Genomic DNA, 21,715 nt, shown 5'->3' with positions numbered 1-21,715 from the left:
CTACAAAAGGCCGGAAAGTGATGACAGGTGCTCAACCTTCCCTAGCATCAGAGAGACGCAAATTATAACCACAAATGTGATCTCATCACACCTATTTCAATCAATGGAACTAACTTAAAACTCCCCAACGTGCAACGTAGGTAAAGAGCAGGGATGGGCCCTCTTACAGCCTGGTAAGATCTTCCTACAGATACCATGGGATTATGTATTAAAACGGAAGATCGACACACTCTTTGACCTGGCAATTGCACTTTGAAGAATTTATCCTAAGGTAATTGGATGAGGGTTTAAGTTGTATGTACAAGGACGTTCTTCACTTAAATGTCCCCAGAAGATGACTGGTTAAATATCTGGGGTATAGGCAAACCACAATGGCTCCTTCACTGATATTCATTAGAAAGAACAAAGCAGGGCTATTTTATTAACGCAGAAAAGTGTCAGCCTCATTAACCAGACTACAGAACTACACACACAGTGTAACCCCGAGTGCACACGGATCCGCATCTGTGCACACACGCGTGGAGGTGCAGAGAGCTGTCAAATGCTCACTCACAAGAAGGGAGGAAGGGAAGCTACATCCTCTGCAGCAAGGGGGCGGCCGTGCTGGGCAGAGGGGGACGTGGGCAGGTCTGGGCAGGAAGAGGAGTTGGGGGGAGGAGATGAGTGGGGTTAGAACTTCTGGGGGTCAGCGCTGGGAATGAGGCTGCCAGACAGCAGATCAAAATACCGGACACTGGGACTTCCCTGGCGGCCCAGGGGTTAGAGTGTCTGCCTGCAATGCGGGAGACCCGGGTTCGATCCCTTCGTTGGGAAGATCCCCTGCAGAAAGAAATGGCAACACACTCCAGTACTCTTGCCTGGAGTAATCCCATGGAGGGAGGCGCCTGGCAGGCTACAGTCCACGGGGTCACAAAGAGTCGGACATGACTGAGTGACTTCACTTTTCCAGTGCAAGGGACATGGAGTCAATCCCCAGTCAGGAAACTAGAATCCCACATGTCTCAGGGTTACTGAGCCCGAGTGCCACAACAAAAGATACCACAGCCCACAACTAAGGCCCCATGCAGCCAAAAAAAAAATTTTTTTTAAATACAGGACACTGTATTAAATTTGAATTTTAGACAAAGAATAGGCAGCTTTTTTAGTATAACTGTGTTCCATGACCTGGTGCTCTGTGACAGCTTAGAGGGGTGGAATGGGATGGGAGGTGGCAGGGACGTTCAAGAGGGAGGGGACATATTAATATGTATACGTATGATTGATTCACGTTGGTGTATGGCAGAAATTAACACAATATTATAAAGCAATTATCCTCCAATTTAAAAAAAGAATGTCCCATGAAATACTTGGGATATACTTATGCTAAAAAATGTTTTTCAAAATTTAAAAAATTTGAATAATATAAAATACAGATTAATTGAACATCTTGTATTTTATCTGAAACTTTAGCTGAGTCTGGACATATCTCTTATTGCCTCTCTGAGATGACCCAAGCCAGACAGCAGGAAGCTGAATCCAAGGCAGGCTTCCTGTGTCCACCCTGCTTCTGACTTAGTTCCAATCCACCTGCCCATGAGAGAGAGTCACCCATCTCTGCTTTCCTTCAGGAGTTTTGTGGGGAGTACAGTGTAGGAGATGAGCATAGTCTTTAGAGCCAGAGAAGTTACTTTAAAACTCCTGGTCATCAAGTAGCCTTAAGCGGAACACAAAACTCCCGAGTCCCCGCTCCAACACCTGTAAGATGAAGATAGTGAGGTCTGTCCACGGGGCTGTCTCAGGGATTAAATGAGATAATGTATGTAAGGTGCCTGGCATACAGTCAGCGCTTAACACAAGTTGATCCCCTCCCCTCCTGTCCACGGCCACAGCCCACACTCTTGCCCCCGGGGATTACGAATCAAGCATCTCCTGTCCTCTCGGGCTTTGACGATTGGCCTTTTTGATCTTCTCTTTGAAGAGGCAGCAGCTCTGAGCTGATACCCTTCACCTGACTTCACCTTTCTCCCAAATCCCTAGCAACAGTTCAGTTCCTTATCTGTACTTTTCACTCTCCCAAGGAGGGTGGAGGAGGATGAGACTGCTTTTGATAGCAGACTTTCAGGGATGTCAGCCAGGGTAGCTACCGAGAGTGGGGCCCTGATGGCATTTAGAGAGGGCCAGCGAGGTCCAAAAGAATGCAAGTGAGGAGGCTGCCCGGGCTGGGGGCAGCCTGGGCTGATGCTGGGGAGGCGAGGGGGTCTCTAGAGCCAGTCTGTCTGTCTGCATGTTGTCTAGCACAAATGACTAAGGCGGGCTCTGCGTGGCGGGGAGGGCTCACTTCTTCCCCAGAGAGCCAAATCTTCAATGTCTTTTGGATCACTGGATCACCCCCTCCCCCCAACGAGGCTCAGAGAGTTTAAAAATCTGCCCAGCATCACCCAGTTACTCACTTCCAGAGCCAAGCAGCTAGTATTAATCAGCAAATCTCTAAACAGGGGGTTGTCTTATGTCTGGCTGAGAAGTCCAGTGATAGAGCGGACCTCTGGCCACTGTGGATGTAACATGGCACGTGGTTCATCCGCAGCTGTGGCTGTCACTGCTGGTCTCTGCCACCTGCCCTCCTGACCCCTCCACTTTGGATATCTCAAAAGTCAGCGCAACTCACACCTTCCCAGATGCACAGATTGCCCCGTGGTCCAGTCCCGAGCCAGATCAGTGAGATCAAGCCACAGCCTCGGCTTCCCTGCTCTTGCCTCTCCCGTTAGCACAGACGCCTGCATGCGAGTCACTCTGCCAGGCACAAAGACAGAGCCGCACAGACCGTGGAGATGGCGGAAGCCCTGCCCAGGTGACTGCAGAGTCGCTCAACCACAGCAACCTGTTTGCATCGTCCAGGGTCTGCCCGGGCCTCACCTGGAAGCTTTGTCTTCTCAATGCCGGTGACTTAGCGATCTGGTATCATTATGCAAGGGCTTCCCTGCTGGCTCAGTGGTTAAGAATCTGTCTGCAATGCAGGGGCCACAGGAGATAAGGGTTCAATCCTGGGGTTCAGAAGATCCCCTGGAGGAGGGCATGGCAACCCACTCCAGCATCCTTGCCTGGAGAATCCCCATGGATAGAGGAGCCTGGCAGGGTACATACAGTTCATGGGACCGCAAAGAGCTGGACACGGCTGAAGTGACCTAGCACAGCATAACACAGTACCATTATGCAGCTGAGATAGGGCAGGCCCTTCCTTCTCTACCATTTATCCTTTATGTGTCTGGGCTGCTACCCACCAGGCCAGGCAGGTGGGAGGAGGGACCTGCTGGCCTCCACTTTATCTTAAAGTGTAATCTCATTGAATCACAGACACTTTGTGAATCTGATGGAAGTCCGGCTCGCCCTGTCTAGGAATCTAGAAGCATTCTCTGCAGTGATACAAATGTTCTTGTATTGCCCAATATGGGAGCCACAAGCCACACATGGCTACCCAACACTTGAGAGGACGCTGGTGTAACTGGTAAAAGGAATTTTAAATTTTATTTAATTTTGTCAATGTAAATATGAAAGTGGCATGTGGTTAAAGGCTACTGTACAGGATAGCACAGTTATAGACTGCTGCTGCCGCTGCTGCTGCTAAGTCGCTTCAGTCGTGTCCGACTCTGCGTGACCCCATACACTAGGAGTCATCAAACATTTTCTGTAAAGGGCCAGATAGTAAATATTTTCAATTTCGCAAGCCATGTGGTCTTTGTGGCAATAACTCAAGTTTGGAGTTGTAGTACATACGGACAGTCATACACAACAACAGCAAAAGCGCTTGGCTGAGTTCTAATACAACTTTGTTTACAAAGACAAGCCAGAAGCTGGATTTAGCCAGGTGGGCCATAGTTTACTGATCCCTCTTCTGGACACTTTTAAGGAAAAAAAAAAAAAAATGCACATACCCTTATATTTTCAGAATGTGGCTTCTAATTATAAGGGGTTTTCACACCTTTGATGCCCCTGTAGACCTTCCCATGAATTCCTGGCTAGAACCTCTGATTTTTAAAGGGCTCTGGCTGGTGGAGAAGCACTTGGCATTGTTTCCCAGAGCAGGTAGTATGGTCAGGGATCAATAGGACCCTTTTTCCCTCAAACCTCATGAAAGTCCAGGCGTCATGGATCCACAAACACTGCTGAAGGAGGACGCCTCGCACAGGTCACCCTGTGCGTCAGCCCCTCCTGGGATCCCTGCAGCAACCAGCTCTAGTGTCCATGACTCATTCCCTGCACCATCCCCAGGCCCCGCCAGCCTCCCCATAGCTGAAAGACCGTGGACGAAGCTTCTGAAGACGTCCCTCTTCATCAAGAGGTTATAACTGAGACTCACAGAGACTTAGTTTGGGTTAACAGCCAAAGGATCCAGCTGAGGACACAACCAGGATGACAAAGATCACAGTCTTGCTTTGGGGAGGAACTGAGTGTTTGTTTCAAAGAAATTGGGATATCCCAGGACACTTCACTTTAAAGACAGGTAGGTCTTTTCAGGAGCTCTCAGTTAGAGCAATCTGGAGTTATGTCAGAAGCCCTCAGTTAAAGGCATGTGAAACTTTCTCTGGAGCCTTTTTAGTATCATTAGTTAAAAATAACTGATATCCCTCCTCAGGTTCCTTCTCAGCAGCTCTAAATCATTAAGTTAAAACACCAAACCATGTCCCCTCCACCCAATACCATCAGGCATGAATTTTGCCAAGGGAGGTAGGATTTGCCCTCTTTCTGACATGTATTCCTAGCCAAGACAAAGGTGGTATCTATTTCTATATTCCTATAATTCCATTCAAGAAAGCATCACTTATTAAGTTCTTAGAGGCAAGAGGAAGAAAGCCTTCGCATAACTGGCATGCTTTACTAGGGTGTTATGTCATGACTGTTATTAATTATCATTAACAGTCTTAAAATATGCCTATTAATGATCTCAACACAAAATAGCAGTGTGGGTCTTAGCCAAGAGCAGCATAATTACCTATTAATGAGATGTAAATTTCACAGGGAAATGACAGCGATCTCGATGTACCACCTTCTGAACTAATATAATAAAGTTAATAATAATAATAGTGTATAATCTGAGGATATTAGTGTTAATTTGAATGCTAACACCATAGTTAAACAGGCTGAGAGAAATGGAAATTATTTGCATAACTCAAACCAAGAAACCCTAATCTCTGCTATTAAAGAAAAATTGATTGTTCTCCCCTGAATGATATAAAGCTAGTGAGCCAAAAAAAAAAAAAAATTCAAGCTACTTCTTTTGTCTTCTACTTAGGGTTTATATCTCCCTTATTTCTAAAACCAACTTGAGGTATTTGGTAATACAGTGAAGCCGAGGAGAAAACAGAATTAAAAAAAATAGAAACACAACAAAACCCAGTTAAGGGGAGAGAGCAGATGTTACCAGACCCTCAAGATAAACTATTGCAGCTCAGGTCTGATTTCAAGTCTCAGCTTCCTAGAAACACGGCAGGAGCAATTTAAGTAACTGAGTTACTGGTTAGTAAGCAGCCTCCTTAGGACAGGCACAAGCTTTGAATCTGAAGAAGCCCTTCTCGGCAGGTGAGAACCATACAACCCTGCCTGTGGCTATTCGAACCTCACTCCCCAGGCTCCCGTAGGCCAGGCCGAGACACCTACCCTCATAGCTGGCGCGGAATCCCTGTGCGCTGACCGCATAGTCACTGATGAGGCGCAGAGAGAGCGTGGTGGCCGCACTGACGATGGTGGCTGGCAGCTGAAAGCCTGTGAGCCTGAAAGACAAAGAGGTGAGCTGGAGGGAGGATGAACCCCCGGGAACCGCACATCCCTGACGCATTTATTGAGTACATGCTGGATGCATGATGCCAATCTAGGCACAGGGAAGGATTTGAAAGCTGAACACCAGGCACACGCAAGGTGTTCCAAGATAAAGTAATTCCCAGCAAGAGTGCTAGAGACCAGTCACAGAAATATGGAGGCCTACTCTCCCAAGCCATGGGCCACCCCTAATCTGCAGGTCTGCCTCATTTGTGCCTCTTCTCTTTTTTCTCCTCCAGTTTCTTCTCCTGATGTACCCAAACAGGATCCTATGTGGCCTTCCTAGAACAGACTCCCTCCACCCATGCCCTCCGCCTGCATCTTATCTGTAGATAAACTGCAGCCTCCTAGGCCTTCCCAAAGTTCCAAAGGGTAAATTCAGATAGAGAAGCGAGAAAATGCAGAAAGAAAGGAAAACAGTCAAGCAAGACAAAATAACAAAAGTTTAGCCATTAGACAAAGTCAAGGACCTTCAGTTCCTCCTCAAGGGCTATAAATAATATTCTGCTGCTGCTGCTAAGTCGCGTCAGTCATGTCTGACTCTGTGCGACCCCAGAGACGGCAGCCCACCAGGCCCCTCTGTCCCTGGGATTCTCCAGGAAAGAATACTGGAGTGGGTTGCCATTTCTTTCTCCAAAATAATATTCTGAGCCATGTCCTTTGAGCTCTTTTGCAGATACTGAAACACCCGCCAGGTGGAAGAAGTTAACTGTATGCAGCCTACAGCACATAGATCCCCAGACTGATTGCAAACAGAAGCTTGATGATGCTCACTCCCAGTGACCTCACCACCAACCAATCAGAAGAATGTTCACTGATCACTTACTCACAACCCGTCTCCATCACCCTGTCTTTAAAAGCCTTTTGCTGAAAGCCTTTGGGGGTTTGGGGCTTTTTAAGCACTAGCAGCCTGGGCTCCTTCCTTGGTGTCTTACAATAAACCACAGCCTGGTGTCAGTGGCATTACTACATGTGGGCACCAGACCCAAGTTTGCTTCAGTGACGCTGACTCTTCCCTTTCTGGCTGGGGTCCTCTGAGGCTCTGGGTAGACTTTGCCACAAATTTACAATGAATGATCGCCAACAGACAGTACTTATTTATTCACATACAGAGGAAAATATATCCAACTCTAAGTAGCAGAATGTGGATCCTTCTTACCATAGACTTTATCCTTTAAAAGGAATAGGTCTACTGCTTTTATAGAAATGATAAGTGCTTATTATTTTTAAAAGATGAAAGCAAAAAAATAAAAGCCCAATGCAATCTAGAAATAATCATTCTTGACAGTTGACACACAAAGAGATGGAAGGATCCTTAGTTCAGATCATATTCAATGAAATAATTTCATACAAATGGGATCATATTGTACATGCTTTTAAAATTAAAATGCGTAATTTTTTCCCTCCCACTAGTTAAGTGAAGAAAAAGAAACAGGGGTGAAACAAAAGGAATTGTTGAATCTGAAATAACATGCTTTCAGCACAAGAGAGTCATCTTTGAAAGAGTCTTCTAACGTTAAAAAGATAAAACAATGGAGCCTTCTCTGAACACTTGGGGACACATTTTAGGAAAGAAGTCTGCTTCCAGACATCCACACAGGTTGGCCCCCACAGGTGATGAGATTGTGCACAAAGGTGGCGGTGGGGTGGCCAGGCTCCTGTCCATCTCTGTCTTTTGGTCCCTGTCTGAGGCTCATCTGCACACACTCACGGAGGAATTCAAGGTACAGCTTTACCTCCATTTTCAAGCAGTAAGGGATGCTTGCGGCGCCCCCTGGTTCACCTCCGTTCCTCCCATCGCTATACTATCTGGACACCCAGATGTCCCCTGAAGGGCATGGGTATTGGGTTCAACCAAATTAAGTGAGATGTTTGTAACACCCACCGTGAAAAGCCCTGTGCAGGGTGAAGCCCTTGTCTTTCCCACCACCCTAATCTTATAGGACTCCGGTTAACACAATCAATTGAAGGAAAAGAGAAGGCAAAGTCAGCAAGCTAAAACGGGAGGCCAAATGCGTTCCAAGGTCATCTTCTTCGCAGGTATACAAACACCCAGCAAGAGTCTCTCCATCATCCCATATTCTCTCCCTACCCCTGCCCCTGTCTTTCTGTCTCTCTCTCCCCCATTTTCTCACAAGGGCAAAAAATTCATATGTCAAATAATGAAGCCATACACATTAGAAGAAAACAAACTACTGTTTAATCTACTTACTGAGGAAGGTCTTTCTGAGTATGGTGAGAGGGCTGCTTTGGCTTCCACCCGCCCGTCATTCTTTGAGAGAGCTGTCACTGCACTGGGTTCCGACAGGTACCCTACCCACTCACTAGCCACAGAACTGGGCAAATGACCAATCACAGCAAATCCGTCGTCTTTATGGAGTGGTTCAAGGCATAGGGAAGAAGGAGGAGGACACCTAATCCAAGCAGAGTCGTGCTGAGTCCTTCCATGGGATGTGATAGACAGCCTTCAAGTGTCTTTTATCTGGGGGTTCTAAATCATTAGATTGTCATCAGTCCTGTGTGTCATTACACAGACACTATCTGCTGTAGAGAAAATGATGTCTCATACAGATGGAGACGAAGCTGAACAGTGAGGAGAGGGACAGAGTCCTACGATGCCTCGTGGAGACACTTCCCGCAGCCATGCAGAGTGACCCACTTCTACATGAGCCAGCATTCTTTATTCCTTCCTTTTCTTTCCCCTTTTTTTCTTTTCCTTTCTTCTTTTTTTTTTTGTTCAAGTTAGTTTGATTTGGGTTCTATCTCTTGAAATTGATTGAATACTGCTGGATATAGCATGAAACCTCATATGCATTAAAGGAAAATACTGATTGATTTAATTACATGAAAATTCAAAGCATGCATGTAAAGTGAAAAAAAAAACCTGTAAAAAAAAAGATAAGAAGTGCAAATTTGGCAGACTACATATAATATATATGACAGGAATTAGTTTAGTATTCATAATCTATAAAGAATACTAACAAATCAATATGAAAAAGAAACAGGAAAGGAAGGAAAGAGCAAAGGGTATACACAGAAACAGAAAGATGCTCCACCTAAATAATATAAAAAATAGGAAACTCAGTCCCAAAGCCTCATTTTTCATCTATCATGTTAGCAAACGTTGAGGAAAACAGAGCCTATAGTTATCAAAATGATAATAAGAAAACACCACAAATTACACACATACAATTGACAAATTGGATGAAATGGACCAGTTCCTTGAAAAGCACAAACTACCACAACTTTTCAACATGAAATAAATCATTTCAATAGCCCTATGGCTATAAAGGAAATTGAATTAGTCATTTAAAAATTCCCCCAAAGGAAATACCCAGACCCAGAAGGTTCCAACAGAGAATTCTACCAAATGCATAAAGAACTTACACCAAGTTTATACAATGTCTTCCAGAAAAGAGAAAGAAGGAGCACTTCCAAACTCATTTTATGAGGCAAATATTACCCCCCGATACCAAAACCAAAGGTAGTACAAATAAAAAAGGCTCAGGACTAATACCCCACAGAATATAAACACAAAATGACTTAACAAAATATTAGCAAAGAGAATTCAGCAACACAGGAAATAATTATACACCGTAACCAAGTGGGGTTTAATTCCGAGGACACAAGGCTGGTTCAATTTCTGAAAACCAAAGCAATTCACTATATTAACAGACCAAAAGTAGAAAAATCACATGATCATATCAACAATGAAGAGAAAGCACTTGGCAAAATTCAACACTCATCCATAGTTAAAAATATATATATATTTTATAGACTCACAGAGTGCAGTCATGCGGTTGCCAAGGGGAGAAGGTATAAATTCAGAGGTGGAGGCTAACATACACACTACTATATGTAAAATAGAAAATCAGCAAGGACCTAGTGTATAGCACACAGAACCCCACTCCATGCTCTGTACTAACCTGTATGGGAAAAGAATATGAAAAAGACTAGACACATGAACGGCGGTGGTGGTTTAGTCCCTAAGTGGTGTCGGACTTTTGAGATCACAAGGACTGCAGTCTACTAGGCACCTCTGTCCATGGGATTTCATAGACAAGAATACTGGAGTGAGTTGCCACTTCCTTCTCCAGAGAATCTTCTCAACCCAATGACTGAACCCAGGTCTCCTGCATTACAGACTCTTTACCACTGAGCCGTAAGGGAAGCCCCCAGATACGTAAGCATGTATAACTAACTCATTCCCTGTACACCTGAAACTAACACAACACTGCGAATCAATTATCCAGTTCAGTTCAGTCGCTCAGTCACGCCCAACCCCTTGTGACCCCATGAATCGCAGCACACCAGGCTTCCCTGTCCATCACCAACTCCCGGAGTTTACTCAAACTGGTCCATTGAGTTGGTGATGCCATCCAACCATCTCATCCTCTGTTGTCCCCTTCTCCTCCCGCCTTTAATCACTCCCAGCTTCAGGATCTTTTCTAATGAGTCAGTTCTTTGCATCAGGTGGTCAAAGTATTGGAGTTTCAGCTTCAACGTCAGTCCTTCCAATGAATATTCAGGACGGATTTCCTTTAGGATGGACTGGTTGGATCTCCTTGCAGTCCAAGTGACTCTCAAGAGTCTTCTCCAATACCACAGTTTAAAACCATCAATTCTTTGACACTCAACTTTCTGTACAGTCCAACTCTCACATCCATAAATGACTACTGGAAAAATCATAGTCTTGACTAGACCTTTGTTGGCAAAGTAATGTCTCTGCTTTTAAATATGCTGTCTAGGTTGGTCATAACTTATCTTTCAAGGACCAAGCGTCTTTTAATTTCATGGCTGCAGTCACCATCTGCAGTCATTTTGGAGCCCCCCAAAATATAAAGTCTGTCACTGTTTGCCCATCTATTTGCCATGAAGTGATGGGAACAGATGCCATGATCTTCGTTTTCTGAATGTTGAGCTTTAAGCCAACTTTTTTACTTTCCTCTTTCACTTTCATCAAGAGGCTCTTTAGTTCTTCTTCACTTTCTGCCATAAAAGTGGTGTCATCTGCATATCTGAGGTTATTGATATTTCTCCTGGCAAACTTGATTCCAGCTTGTGCTTCTTCCAGCCCAATGTTTCTCATGATGTACTCTGCATAGAAGTTACATAAGCAGGGTGACAATATACAGCCTTGACGTACTCCTTTTCCTATTTGGAACCAGTCTGTTGTTCCATGTCCAGTTCTAACTGTTGCTTCCTGACCTGCATACAGGTTTCTCAAGAGGCAGGTCAGGTGGTCCGGTATTCCCATCTATTTCAGAATTTTCCACAGTTTGTGGTGATCTACACAGTCAAAGACTTTGGCATAGTCACTCCAATATATAATTCTTTAAAAAAGAAACTTTCATAAAATTAAGGATAGAAGGAAACTTTCTGACTTGATAAAGAGCATCTCCAAAAACCCTATAGCTAACATCATACTTAATGGTGAAAGACTGAACATTTTTCTCCTAAGACTGAGAACCAGGCAAGGATCTAACAATCCAATTGGAAACTTGGCAAAAGACATGAAAAGACATTTCACTAAGAGAGGATACGTGGATGGGAAATAGGCACATGAAAAATGTTCAACATCATTAGCCATTAGGGAAAGGGAAATTAAGCCCACGATGAGATATTACTATACACCATTAGAACAGGTGAAAATAAGGACAGCGACAACACCAAAGGTTAACTACGAGGCAGAGCAGCCGGATCTTCATACGTTGCTGGCAGAATGTAAAACAGTGCTAATATTCTGGAAAACAGACAATTTCTGTTTTAAAAATACTACACATATTACTAGTCATACAACTCAGCAATCACAACCGTGGGCATTTATCCCAGAGAAATGAAAACTGGTATCCACATGAAAACCTGCAAATGATTCTTCAGCGTAGCTTTGCTTGTTTGTTTTTGTAATAGCCCCCAACAGAAAACAACCAAATATGTCCCATAAAGTGAAAGTGAAGTCATTCAGGTGTGTCCAACTCTGCAACCCCATGGACTGTAGTCTGCCAGGCTCTTCCATCCATGGGATTTTCCAGGCAAGAATACTGGAGTGGGTTGCCATTTCCTTCTCCAGGGAATCGTCCCAACCCAGGGACTGAACCCAGGTCTCCTGTGCTGCAGGTAGACTTTACCATCTGAGCCACCAGGGAAGCCCCAAAATGTCCTATAATCGGTGAATAATTAAACCAACTGCAGTACATCCTCGCTCAGTCATGTCCATGTGACCCCAGGGACTGCAGCACGCCAGGCTTCCCTGTCCCTCACTATCTCCTGGAGTTTGCCCAAGTTCACGTCCACTGAATCAGTGATGCTATGAAACCATGGTATACTACTCACTGATAAAAACAAATGGACTATTGATACATATGTCTGGGATGGATCTCTGGGGCATGATGCTTAGTGAAAAAAGAAACGCTTATCTCAAAAGATGATGTAGCAGATGATTCCATTTATATCAACATAACATTTTGGAAATGACGACATTAAAGATATGGAAAATGGATGAGTGGTTGCCAGGGGCTGGGGATGGGGAGCGGGGTGGTTATAAAGGAGCAGCACGAGGGAGACCTTTGTGGCAACAATTCTGCCTCTTGACTGCACTGGTGGTGACAAGCAGGATAAAATGACACACAAGTACACACACACATTGCACCAACATCGGTTTCCCAGTTTTGAGACTGTACCACCCACACTTTAGATATACCTGTTGGGAGAACCTGAGTGAAGGGTCCATGGAACATCTCTGTATCACCTTCGCAACTTCCTGTGAATCTATAATTACCTCAAAAGTAAAAGTTTTTAAAAATTGGATATGTAGCTCACATTATATTTTTATTGGCCAGTCTATTTAGTTTGAACCTTGGCCTGCTACTTGGTCCTCGGTGGGATCCTCCCTTCAGCTACCTCCTGTTCATTCCAACCCCTACATTGTCCCTGCCCGCCCCCGACCACCAGCAAACACACACACCTGCACTCCTGGCTGGGTCCTTGCTGGAAATGGGCTGACCACCAGAAGCACAGCCCCCGGACCCCAGGCCACCACTCTCTTGTTCACTGACTTCCCACGGACTTGCCCACGCACCTTCTCCACCCCCAGGTGTTCGTATATGATGTTGTCAGACTGCTGCTCCCAAAGGACCCTTCTATCAAAACACCAGAACATCCCGCTAGAGGTCAGACCTCTGTCTGGATCTGACCCTCAGGCCTCATCTCAGCTGGCCCTCTTTATCTCTGCCTCCAAGTGGGCCCAGTTCAGAGCACCTGCAACTTGCCTCCCATCACGTGCACCAGAATTACGCCTCAGGCGCTCTTCCCAGACCCTCGACGACACTCAGCTTCACGGAGAACTCTCACACCTCACCACGGCTTCTCCCCTGAAGTCGTCTCTGGAAACGGCATCCTCCCCACCGAGCAGAACATGTTGATTTTATTCCCCTAGCTCGTTCCATGTTTTTGAGCTGCCGTTAAAGATTCCTAGACCCTAGTTTCTTAATATTATATTGACACAAGCTGTGGAGAGCTAATGTACACTGTCAACAAACAATTACAGTTTTATCACTTGCAATATATGGAATTGCAGCTTTCTAGGCATTTTCTCTAATCAGATATTTACCACTGTTCTGCTCTTTCTCAGGCTTGGGAGATAAATTCTAGATGGAGAGTTCCTCAGTGGCACGAAAGCTGGAGGGGGTGGGAACTCTAGTCTCCCCACCTGGAGACCTGAATCATCATGCTTCTGCCCCACTGCCTGCTTCTCCCTCACCTGCTTCTTACCATTGAATCGATTTCAGATGAGCTGATGACCCCCTAAGTCAGGAGGAGTTATCATGTTGCATGTCGGAATAAGCAAATAAAACTTTCAGACTTGCGCATCTTTTATCTGACAAGTCTAAATACTGTATTGAAAGGAGTGAGGTATTGTTCAATAGTGCAATCCAGACTTATTAGAGAAACGGGGTGCAACGATGGCAAGAAGGGCAACAGGCTCCTGCTGCTGCTGCTGCTGCTAACTCACTTCAATTGTGTCCGACTCTGTGCGACCCCATAGACGGCAGCCCACCAGGCTCCCCGGTCCCTGGAATTCTCCAGGCAAGAGTACTGGAGTGGGGTGCCATTGCCTTCTCCGGCAACAGGCTCCTAATGGTACTGATTATCATCTTGTTGACTATCGAATGTGCAGAGAACAGCTTTTGCAAACAGGTGGCATGGCCATAGATGTTAACTAATACACTTCTTTCACTTTACCAAGGCTTCTTGTCTTTCCCACTTCTTCATAAACCTTCTCTGGGCTTTTTTCTCCCTGCTCAGAGGAACCCAGAGTCTTGGAGACTGGTGATGCCATGACCGCAAATTTCTCACTGTCACAATTCAGAATCCATCAGTGGCTTCCAACTGTCCTTACGACTAAGACTTCCATAAGGAGGTCCACAAGGCCTGTCCCACTCAGCCCCTGCCCACTCTGCCCTATATCCTGCCTGGCTCCAGTCTACTTTGGTCAAGGGAAGGGGCAGCCGTACACAGAGGGCAGGCAATAAGGGGTACATTTCCTGCTGAGAACTTGAAAACAGCAATAAAGCAGACTTGAAAAGCCCATGTATGATCCCATGAGTCCGCACTCCCGTGCCAGTGGTAAGATCCTTTTCCACACCTCTCTGCCTGATACACTGCCAGCTTCCATCCCATCATATTGGCCAACCCATCATCTTTAGGCCTTTTCACACATTATTTCCTTTTTAGAACACTTTCTCACATCCTCTCCACCTATTTGTCTAATTAACCCCTTCTCATTATTCGAGTCTCATCTCAAATGTCAACATTATTTTCAGAAAGGTACAATCTTTATCTCCCAGACTAATCTATCTATTTTGCATTCTTGAAGGTCCCCATGCAGGTCACTGCTGGTCTTCATATATCTCCAGCTTTCCTTCCAGACACTAGTGCAATGGCCCTCCCCACCGCTGCTGAGCTCATGATTGGCCCCGGCACTGGCGTCGCCAAAGATGCGCGGGTAGCAGCGGAGTGTGCTGTTTCATGGAAGGAGTCTCGAGGAACCTGGGTTCCTTTGGCCAAGTTCCCCTTCCTTTTTCCCCTGCTGCAGTGAACTTGGGTCCCAGTCAGCCAGGGTCTCTGAGTGACTCCCCAGGCAGGGAGCCCCTGCAAATATTTTTTGTGTGCATTGGGTTGGCCAAAAAGTTTGTTCCAATTTTGCCATTAGAGCTTGTGGAAGGAATGAACTTTTTGGCCAACTCAATAGAAGCGCAAGAAAGAAACTTTTAGTGAGTTAAGCCTTTGAGATTTCAGAGTTGTTTGTTACCCTCAATGTTTCAAAATGTAGAGTTTTATTACTCTTCAGATATGGTGAGGGCAACAAATGAGGAGGCAATTGTCACTGGAAAATTAGTTTGTTACAGTTCCCAAAGTTGGGGAGGAAGCATGCCTTTTGCAACACAGGGCCAAGCCAGGAAGTGCCAGGGTAGGTGGGGAGCCGATCGTGAGCAAGGGCTGACTGAGGTTTTCATGGGGGAAGGAATGGGTGAGGGGGGCGGCGAGCGGGTGGGTGGCCGCCCTTAGTTGCCTGACTCTGGGGTGATTAGCACAGGGGACGGCTACTGAAAGGGTGAGACCCTCCTAGAGCACCTGGGTGAGCTATGGATTGGTTGATTTGCATATAAAAGGCTCTCTCCCAGAAGAATAGTTCTCTACATCAGACTGGTTCCAAATAGGAAAAGGAGTACGTCAAGGCTGTATATTGTCACCCTGCTTATTTAACTTCTATGCAGAGTACATCATGAGAAACGCTGGGCTGGAAGAAACACAAGCTGGAATCAAGATTGCCGGGAGAAATATCAATAACCTCAGATATGCAGATGACACCACCCTTATGGCAGAAAGTCAAGAGGAGCTAAAAAGCCTCTTGATGAAAGTAAAAGAGGAGAGTGAAAAAGTTGGCTTCAAGCTCAACATTCAGAAAATGAAGATCATGGCATCTGGTCCCATCACTTCATGGGAAATAGATGGGCAAACAGTGGAAACAGTGTCAGACTTTATTTTTTTGGCTCCAAAATCACTGCAGATGGTGACTGCAGCCATGAAATTAAAAGACACTTACTCCTTGGAAGAAAAGTTATGACCAACCTAGATAGTATATTCAAAAGCAGAGACATTACTTTGGCAACTAAGGTCCGTCTAGTCAAGGCTATGGTTTTTCCAGTAGTCATGTATGGATGTGAGAGTTGGACTGTGAAGAAGGCTGAGCGCTGAAGAATTGATGCTTTTGAACTGAGCTGTTGGAGAAGACTCTTGAGAGTCCCTTGGACTGCAAGGAGATCCAACCAGTCCATTCTGAAGGAGATCAGCCCTGGGATTTCTTTGGAAGGAATGATGCTAAAGCTGAAACTCCAGTAATTTGGCCACCTCATGCGAAGAGTTGACTCATTGGAAAAGACTCTGATGCTGGGAGGGACTGGGGGCAGGAGGAGAAGGGGATGACAGAGGATGAGATGGCTGGATGGCATCACGGACTCGATGGACGTAAGTCTGAGTGAACTCCGGGAGTTGGTGATGGACAGGGAGGCCTGGCGTGCTGCGATTCATGGGGTCGCGAAGAGTTGGACACGACTGTGTGACTGAACTGAACTGAGGAGGGGCCACCTCTCTTGGGTCAGCAAAGCCCCAAATTGTCAAAGCATCAAAAATATAAAAAGCATTTGTATTATTTGTGTGATTAATACACATAGCCATACATGGTCCATGCTGACTGTTACCTTTTTTATTTTCTTTGCTAGCATTCATCACAGTTCCAAGATTTTCCAGGTGGTGTAGTTAGTAAAGAATCCACCTGCCGTTGCAGGAGATGCAAGAGACATGGGTTCGATCTGTGGGTCAGGAAGATACCCTGGATTAGGAAATGGCAACCCATCCGGTATTCCTGCCTGGAAAATCCCATGGAGAGAGGGGCCTGGTGGGCTACAGTCCATGGGGTCGCAAAGAGTCAGACACAGGTGCGCACACACACTGCACCCAGCACAGTGCTGTTATTAAAAAGCAGTTTCTAAGCAGATGTTTATCAAGGGAGACGTCTCTTATTTTTTGTGTTTGATTATTCTGTTCAGATCTCCAAGAAGGCAGTGGCTATGTTTGCTTTGCCCATCCGTGTCCAAGCCCCTGCATATTTATTTTTGAGTGAGTGAATGGAGGGTTATCTGTCACTTCCAGGGGCAGCCGCACGGTGTCACAGTTCATCCTGCTGCGGCCAGGATGGGCAATAGGACGGGGAGAGAATAGGGCTTAGTTAAGAAACACTTACTGACTTTGGTGACCTCCCTACATACCCACAAACTGGAGTGAGACACAAGGGAAAACCAGCCGGTTCTGAATATCTTCAGGAAGCAGAGAGGCTTTTACAGGGGCTGTCCGTAAGAGGGGACAAAGGAAGGTACGGGGAGGGTGGAGAGGAAGTGAGGTGAGACTGCCCCCCGCTGGGACCCACACCCTCTGCACTCTGTGGAGACTGAGGAAGGGGTAGACCCTGAGAAGGGAATGGCTCCGTGGGGTACCGAGCAAGGCGGGACTGCCCACCAAAGGGCTGGTACTCCCCTACGCAGGTCAGCACGGATTCAGCTGAAGGGTGCTGTCCACCTGCAAGAAGCTCTGAAGCTTTGAGCAGATCAGCAGTGGCCAGTATGGCCTGAAGACTGGGGGGCCCTTGTGGAATATTAGGATCTGTGCATGACTTTGTGGTAACCCCAACATGGGCTTAAACAGAACTTTTCACCTTCCTGAGTGGGGACTCTAGGTCGATTTTTTTTTTTTTTAATGTAATGATATGATACTTCTTTCACCCAAGGGAAGCATCTGCATATTCCTTTCTGTAAAAATAAATAAAATAGTCTTCTAACTCCAGAAGGTGGTACCTGTGTTTGAGAAGGCTCTTAGTTAACAGACTACACACTACTTAGGCTAGAGCCTCTGGGCTCTGAAATGCAAAGGTTGGAATAAGACCATGAAGGGAACCCTGTCAGGTGAGCAACAGTTGAAGGAAGTGGGCATGAAAAGTGAAAGAGAACTGGTCAGAATGAGAACAGTCTTCAAATCCTGGAAAGGCCATGCCTGACACATCACGTCCTCATGAAATGATGAGCCAGAACCAGAATGACCAGGACAGAGGCTCGGGGGTGGGGGCGACTTGGGTCCACAAACAGAAGAACGTGGGCAGTCACACATGCTTGCGGAAGGAATGGGCTGCCTCTCAAGGTCAATCCAATTTTAATTTCTCAGTTACTTACTGAGTGCCAATGGGTCTCAGATGCTGAACGTCAGAGGCAGGCCAGAGCCGTAGGCCAAGCTCACCAGGACATGGCTTTGCTTCTACTGGTCAGAGGACCCATGGGGAAGATCGGAACGGAATTCTTATCTTTACAAACTCCAGGCTAAAGCCTTGGAATCCATTATTACAGAGAAGTGACTCCATTACTGGCATATGTGTAAATCCTGATCCCCAATGTCTAGAGAAACAGGTCACTCCTAAAGGAAATCAACCCTGAATACTCATTAGAAGGTCTGTTGCTAAAGCTGAAGCTCCAATATTTTGGCCACCTGATGCAAAGAGCTGACTCACTGAAAAAGACCCGACTCACTGAAAAAGACCCTGATGTTGGGAAACATTGAAGACAAGAAGAGAAGGGGGCAACAGAGGATGAGATGGTAGGATGGCATCATCAGCTCAATGGACATGAGTCTGAGCAAACTCTGGGAGATAGTGAAGGACAGGGAAGCCTGGTGTGCTGCAGTCCATGGAGTCACAAAGAATTGGGAAATGACTTAGCAACTGAATGTCAAGAGAAACAGGAGGATGGGAGAGATGGGAGAGTAAAGATTTGTGCAAATGTCTTCCAAGCACACGGTGGCCTTCTGAGGATAGGGGACAATACAAGGAGTTGCTGTGGCTGGACCTCTAAACCTCAAGTGAAACCAGAGATCTGGTCACCTCCCAGGGCATGATGACTGGGAGTGACAGAGACAGACCATCCCTTGGGTGATGGAGCTCAAGGCTTTGCCTCTGTAGTACTTGGTCTGCATCGACACTGGCCTTTACACTTCCCTTGAATGTGCCCCAGGGCTTTGCATGTACTGCCCCTAGGGCTGTGAGCACTGCTGTCCCCCTGAGCCACTCAGGCAGCCACCACCTGACCTATCCATCTCCCACTAACTTCTGGGGGTCTCTGTTTGAATGCTAGTTTCTCTAGGAAAGAGTTTTGGAACCTCTGATAAATGTTCTCCAAGAACAGAGTACTTCTGTATAATATGCATTCCAACCAGAATTGAAAGAGACACATGTACCCCAATGTTCATCGCAGCACTGTTTATAATAGCCAGGACATGGAAACAACCTAGATGTCCATCAGCAGATGAATGGATAAGAAAGCTGTGGTACATATACACAATGGAGTATTACTCAGCCATTAAAAAGAATACATTTGAATCAGTTCTGTTGAGATGGATGAAACTGGAGCCGATTATACAGAGTGAAGTAAGCCAGAAAGAAAAACACCAATACAGTATACTAACACATATATATGGAATTTAGAAAGATGGCAATGACGACCCTGTATGCAAGACAGGAAAAAAGACACAGCTGTGTATAACGGACTTTTGGACTCAGAGGGAGAGGGAGAGGGTGGGATGATTTTGGAGAATGGCATTCTATCATGTATACTATCATGTAAGAATTGAATTGCCAGTCTATGTCTGACGCAGGATACAGCATGCTTGGGGTTGGTGCATGGGGATGACTCACTGAGATGTTATGGGGAGGGAGGTGGGAGGGGGGTTCATGTTTGGGAACACATGTAAAAATTAAAGATTTTAAAATTTAAAAAAAAAAAAAAAAAAGAATATAAATAGTTTCTCCATGCCTGAAAAAAAAAAAAAAAAAACCAATCATAATGAATTGATTTTCTTATTGAATTGCTTGAGATGTATCTGTCTTTCCTTCCTGATAGGAAATCCCTTCCTAATTTCTCCGCATTGCTAGCACAAATGAGGTGAACTATGCCCCTCCCAAATTCATATGTTGAAACCTAAATACCTGCAGGTAACACGATGGTATTAGTTTGTGGGGCCTTTGATTCCTAATTAAGGAATCAAAGGGGTTGGGAGGGTGGACTCCTCTTGAATGGAATTAGTGCTCTTACGGGAGTCACAAGAAAACTTGCCTCCTCTCTCTGCTCTCCATCCACCACGTGAGGATACGATGAGAAGGTGGCGCAACCCAGAAGAGAGTTACTCATTGGAGGATCTGCAACACCAGATCTTCGTTGTGCTGGCAGCACCCAAGCATGGGAAATGAATCTCTGTTGTTTATAAGCCACCCAGTCTAAGGTGTTTTTGTTCTAGCAACCTGAGATGATTAAGACAAATATGTAAATGAATGAACGAACAGCCATCAGAGAGTAGACAGAAAAGGCCTGACTATTACCCTGTGAAAGGCCGATCTACGAGGCTGGCCCTTGGCTGGGGTCTGGGAAGACGGACTTCAGGAGTGTCCCCATCTTTTCCAGAACTGTTAAGAGTGTCCTAAACTATCTGTACAAACACAGTGGTTTCTCCCGGACGCCTGTTTTCCCTCCGAATCTGGAACTTTGACACATGCCAGGCAGAGGGTGCCCATGCAATCTGCCCCCAATAAAAAGCTCTGGGCATCGAGTCTGCAGCTGAGCTTCAGTCTGTGTGTTCCCACTGGGAGAGGACTCTTGGAAGATTGTGCCTGGTTTCTGCCCCCAACCTTCATCCCATGAACAGTTTTCCTTTGCTGTTTTGCGCTGTATCCTTTCACTGCAATAAATCATAGTCAGGAGTGTGACTATATGCTGAGTCCTCTGAGCCATCCTAGTCAAGCATTGGACCTAAGCTAAAAGAAGTAGTCTTGGGGCCGCGCAACACAGGGAGTGCTGAACGAACGCAGCTCAATTCCCCTGCAAAGTACAGATACTAGATTATTTTCCAAAGGATATTCCAGGTGTTCAGCGGTTAAATAGAAATGGGAAATGCAGGGTTAAACAAAGTGAAGCAAGAATTTTTCAGAAAATAGGAAAAAAAAAAAAGGTTTATGGGGGCTTTTAATAAGCTAATAGCAAACTTCCAAGGCAGGAACAGATTATATAACAGTTGCCCAATACATTCAATCATAAACCCTTTCATTCTTTTTTCAATACAAGATTGTAATTAATCTCCAATTAAAATAAATAAATTTATATTTAAAAAAAGAAAAAAGAATTAATTTGAATTCTTTTTACAATTAATTTAGCTGCCTCGGGTCTTAGTTGCAGCATACAGGATCGCATTTGCATCACATGGGATCTTTCTGATGCCACGCGTGGACTCTCTCGTTGTTCCACACGGGCTCAGTAATTGTGCGGGTGATGCATGCACGTCTCTTCCTTGCAATCTTAAAGAGCCCAACTAATACAGAATTATTGGGGAATAGACAGTAAAGGAGCAAATTGGGCCTTTATTAAGTGGCTCTCATTTAAGGCACTTAGCACGTCAAACAATGATATTAAAAAAGAGACATGGCAATTGACCTTGGGAATAAAAGAGTAAATGTAAGCAACATTTGTCACACTGACAGGCTTGGCAAACAGTGTTTTGATTTGCCAGCAGCCCTACAGACAGCAGCCACTAGTTAGATAACATAAACCATTAAGCTAAAAACAGAACTATCATTACAGGCATCATCCAGTAATTTTCAGGTAATTGATGGACATTAGTCATAATCACACTTAATACACAGACACACACAGACACCCCTACTGAAACATGTTCTCACTGATACCTTCTATCTGCATTTCATCAAGAGCTCCTAAAACTAGGAAACTTGGGAAAATTGGGCCTTCTCTGCTTTTAAGTATATGTTATATGTGTGTGCTAA

At 45.3% G+C, this 21,715-nt stretch overlaps 1 protein-coding gene across 2 annotated transcripts in view; it reads right to left on the bottom strand.

The window, feature by feature from the left end:
- The window catches only part of CSMD2 (CUB and Sushi multiple domains 2), a 678,038-nt gene that overhangs the window by 542,907 nt on the left and 113,416 nt on the right, over positions 1-21,715 (bottom strand). For both annotated transcript variants that reach the window (XM_068966215.1, XM_068966217.1), the window contains exon 3: positions 5,632-5,744. In XM_068966215.1, coding sequence (XP_068822316.1) covers positions 5,632-5,744 — 113 coding nt within the window. The remainder of the gene's footprint in view (positions 1-5,631; positions 5,745-21,715) is intronic.

This window comes from Capricornis sumatraensis, chromosome 2 (assembly GCF_032405125.1).
Source record: "Capricornis sumatraensis isolate serow.1 chromosome 2, serow.2, whole genome shotgun sequence".
In the NCBI taxonomy this organism is placed as follows: domain Eukaryota; kingdom Metazoa; phylum Chordata; class Mammalia; order Artiodactyla; family Bovidae; genus Capricornis; species Capricornis sumatraensis.
Note: the sequence above shows the minus strand (reverse complement) of the source record. Positions and strands in the feature narration are given on the sequence as shown.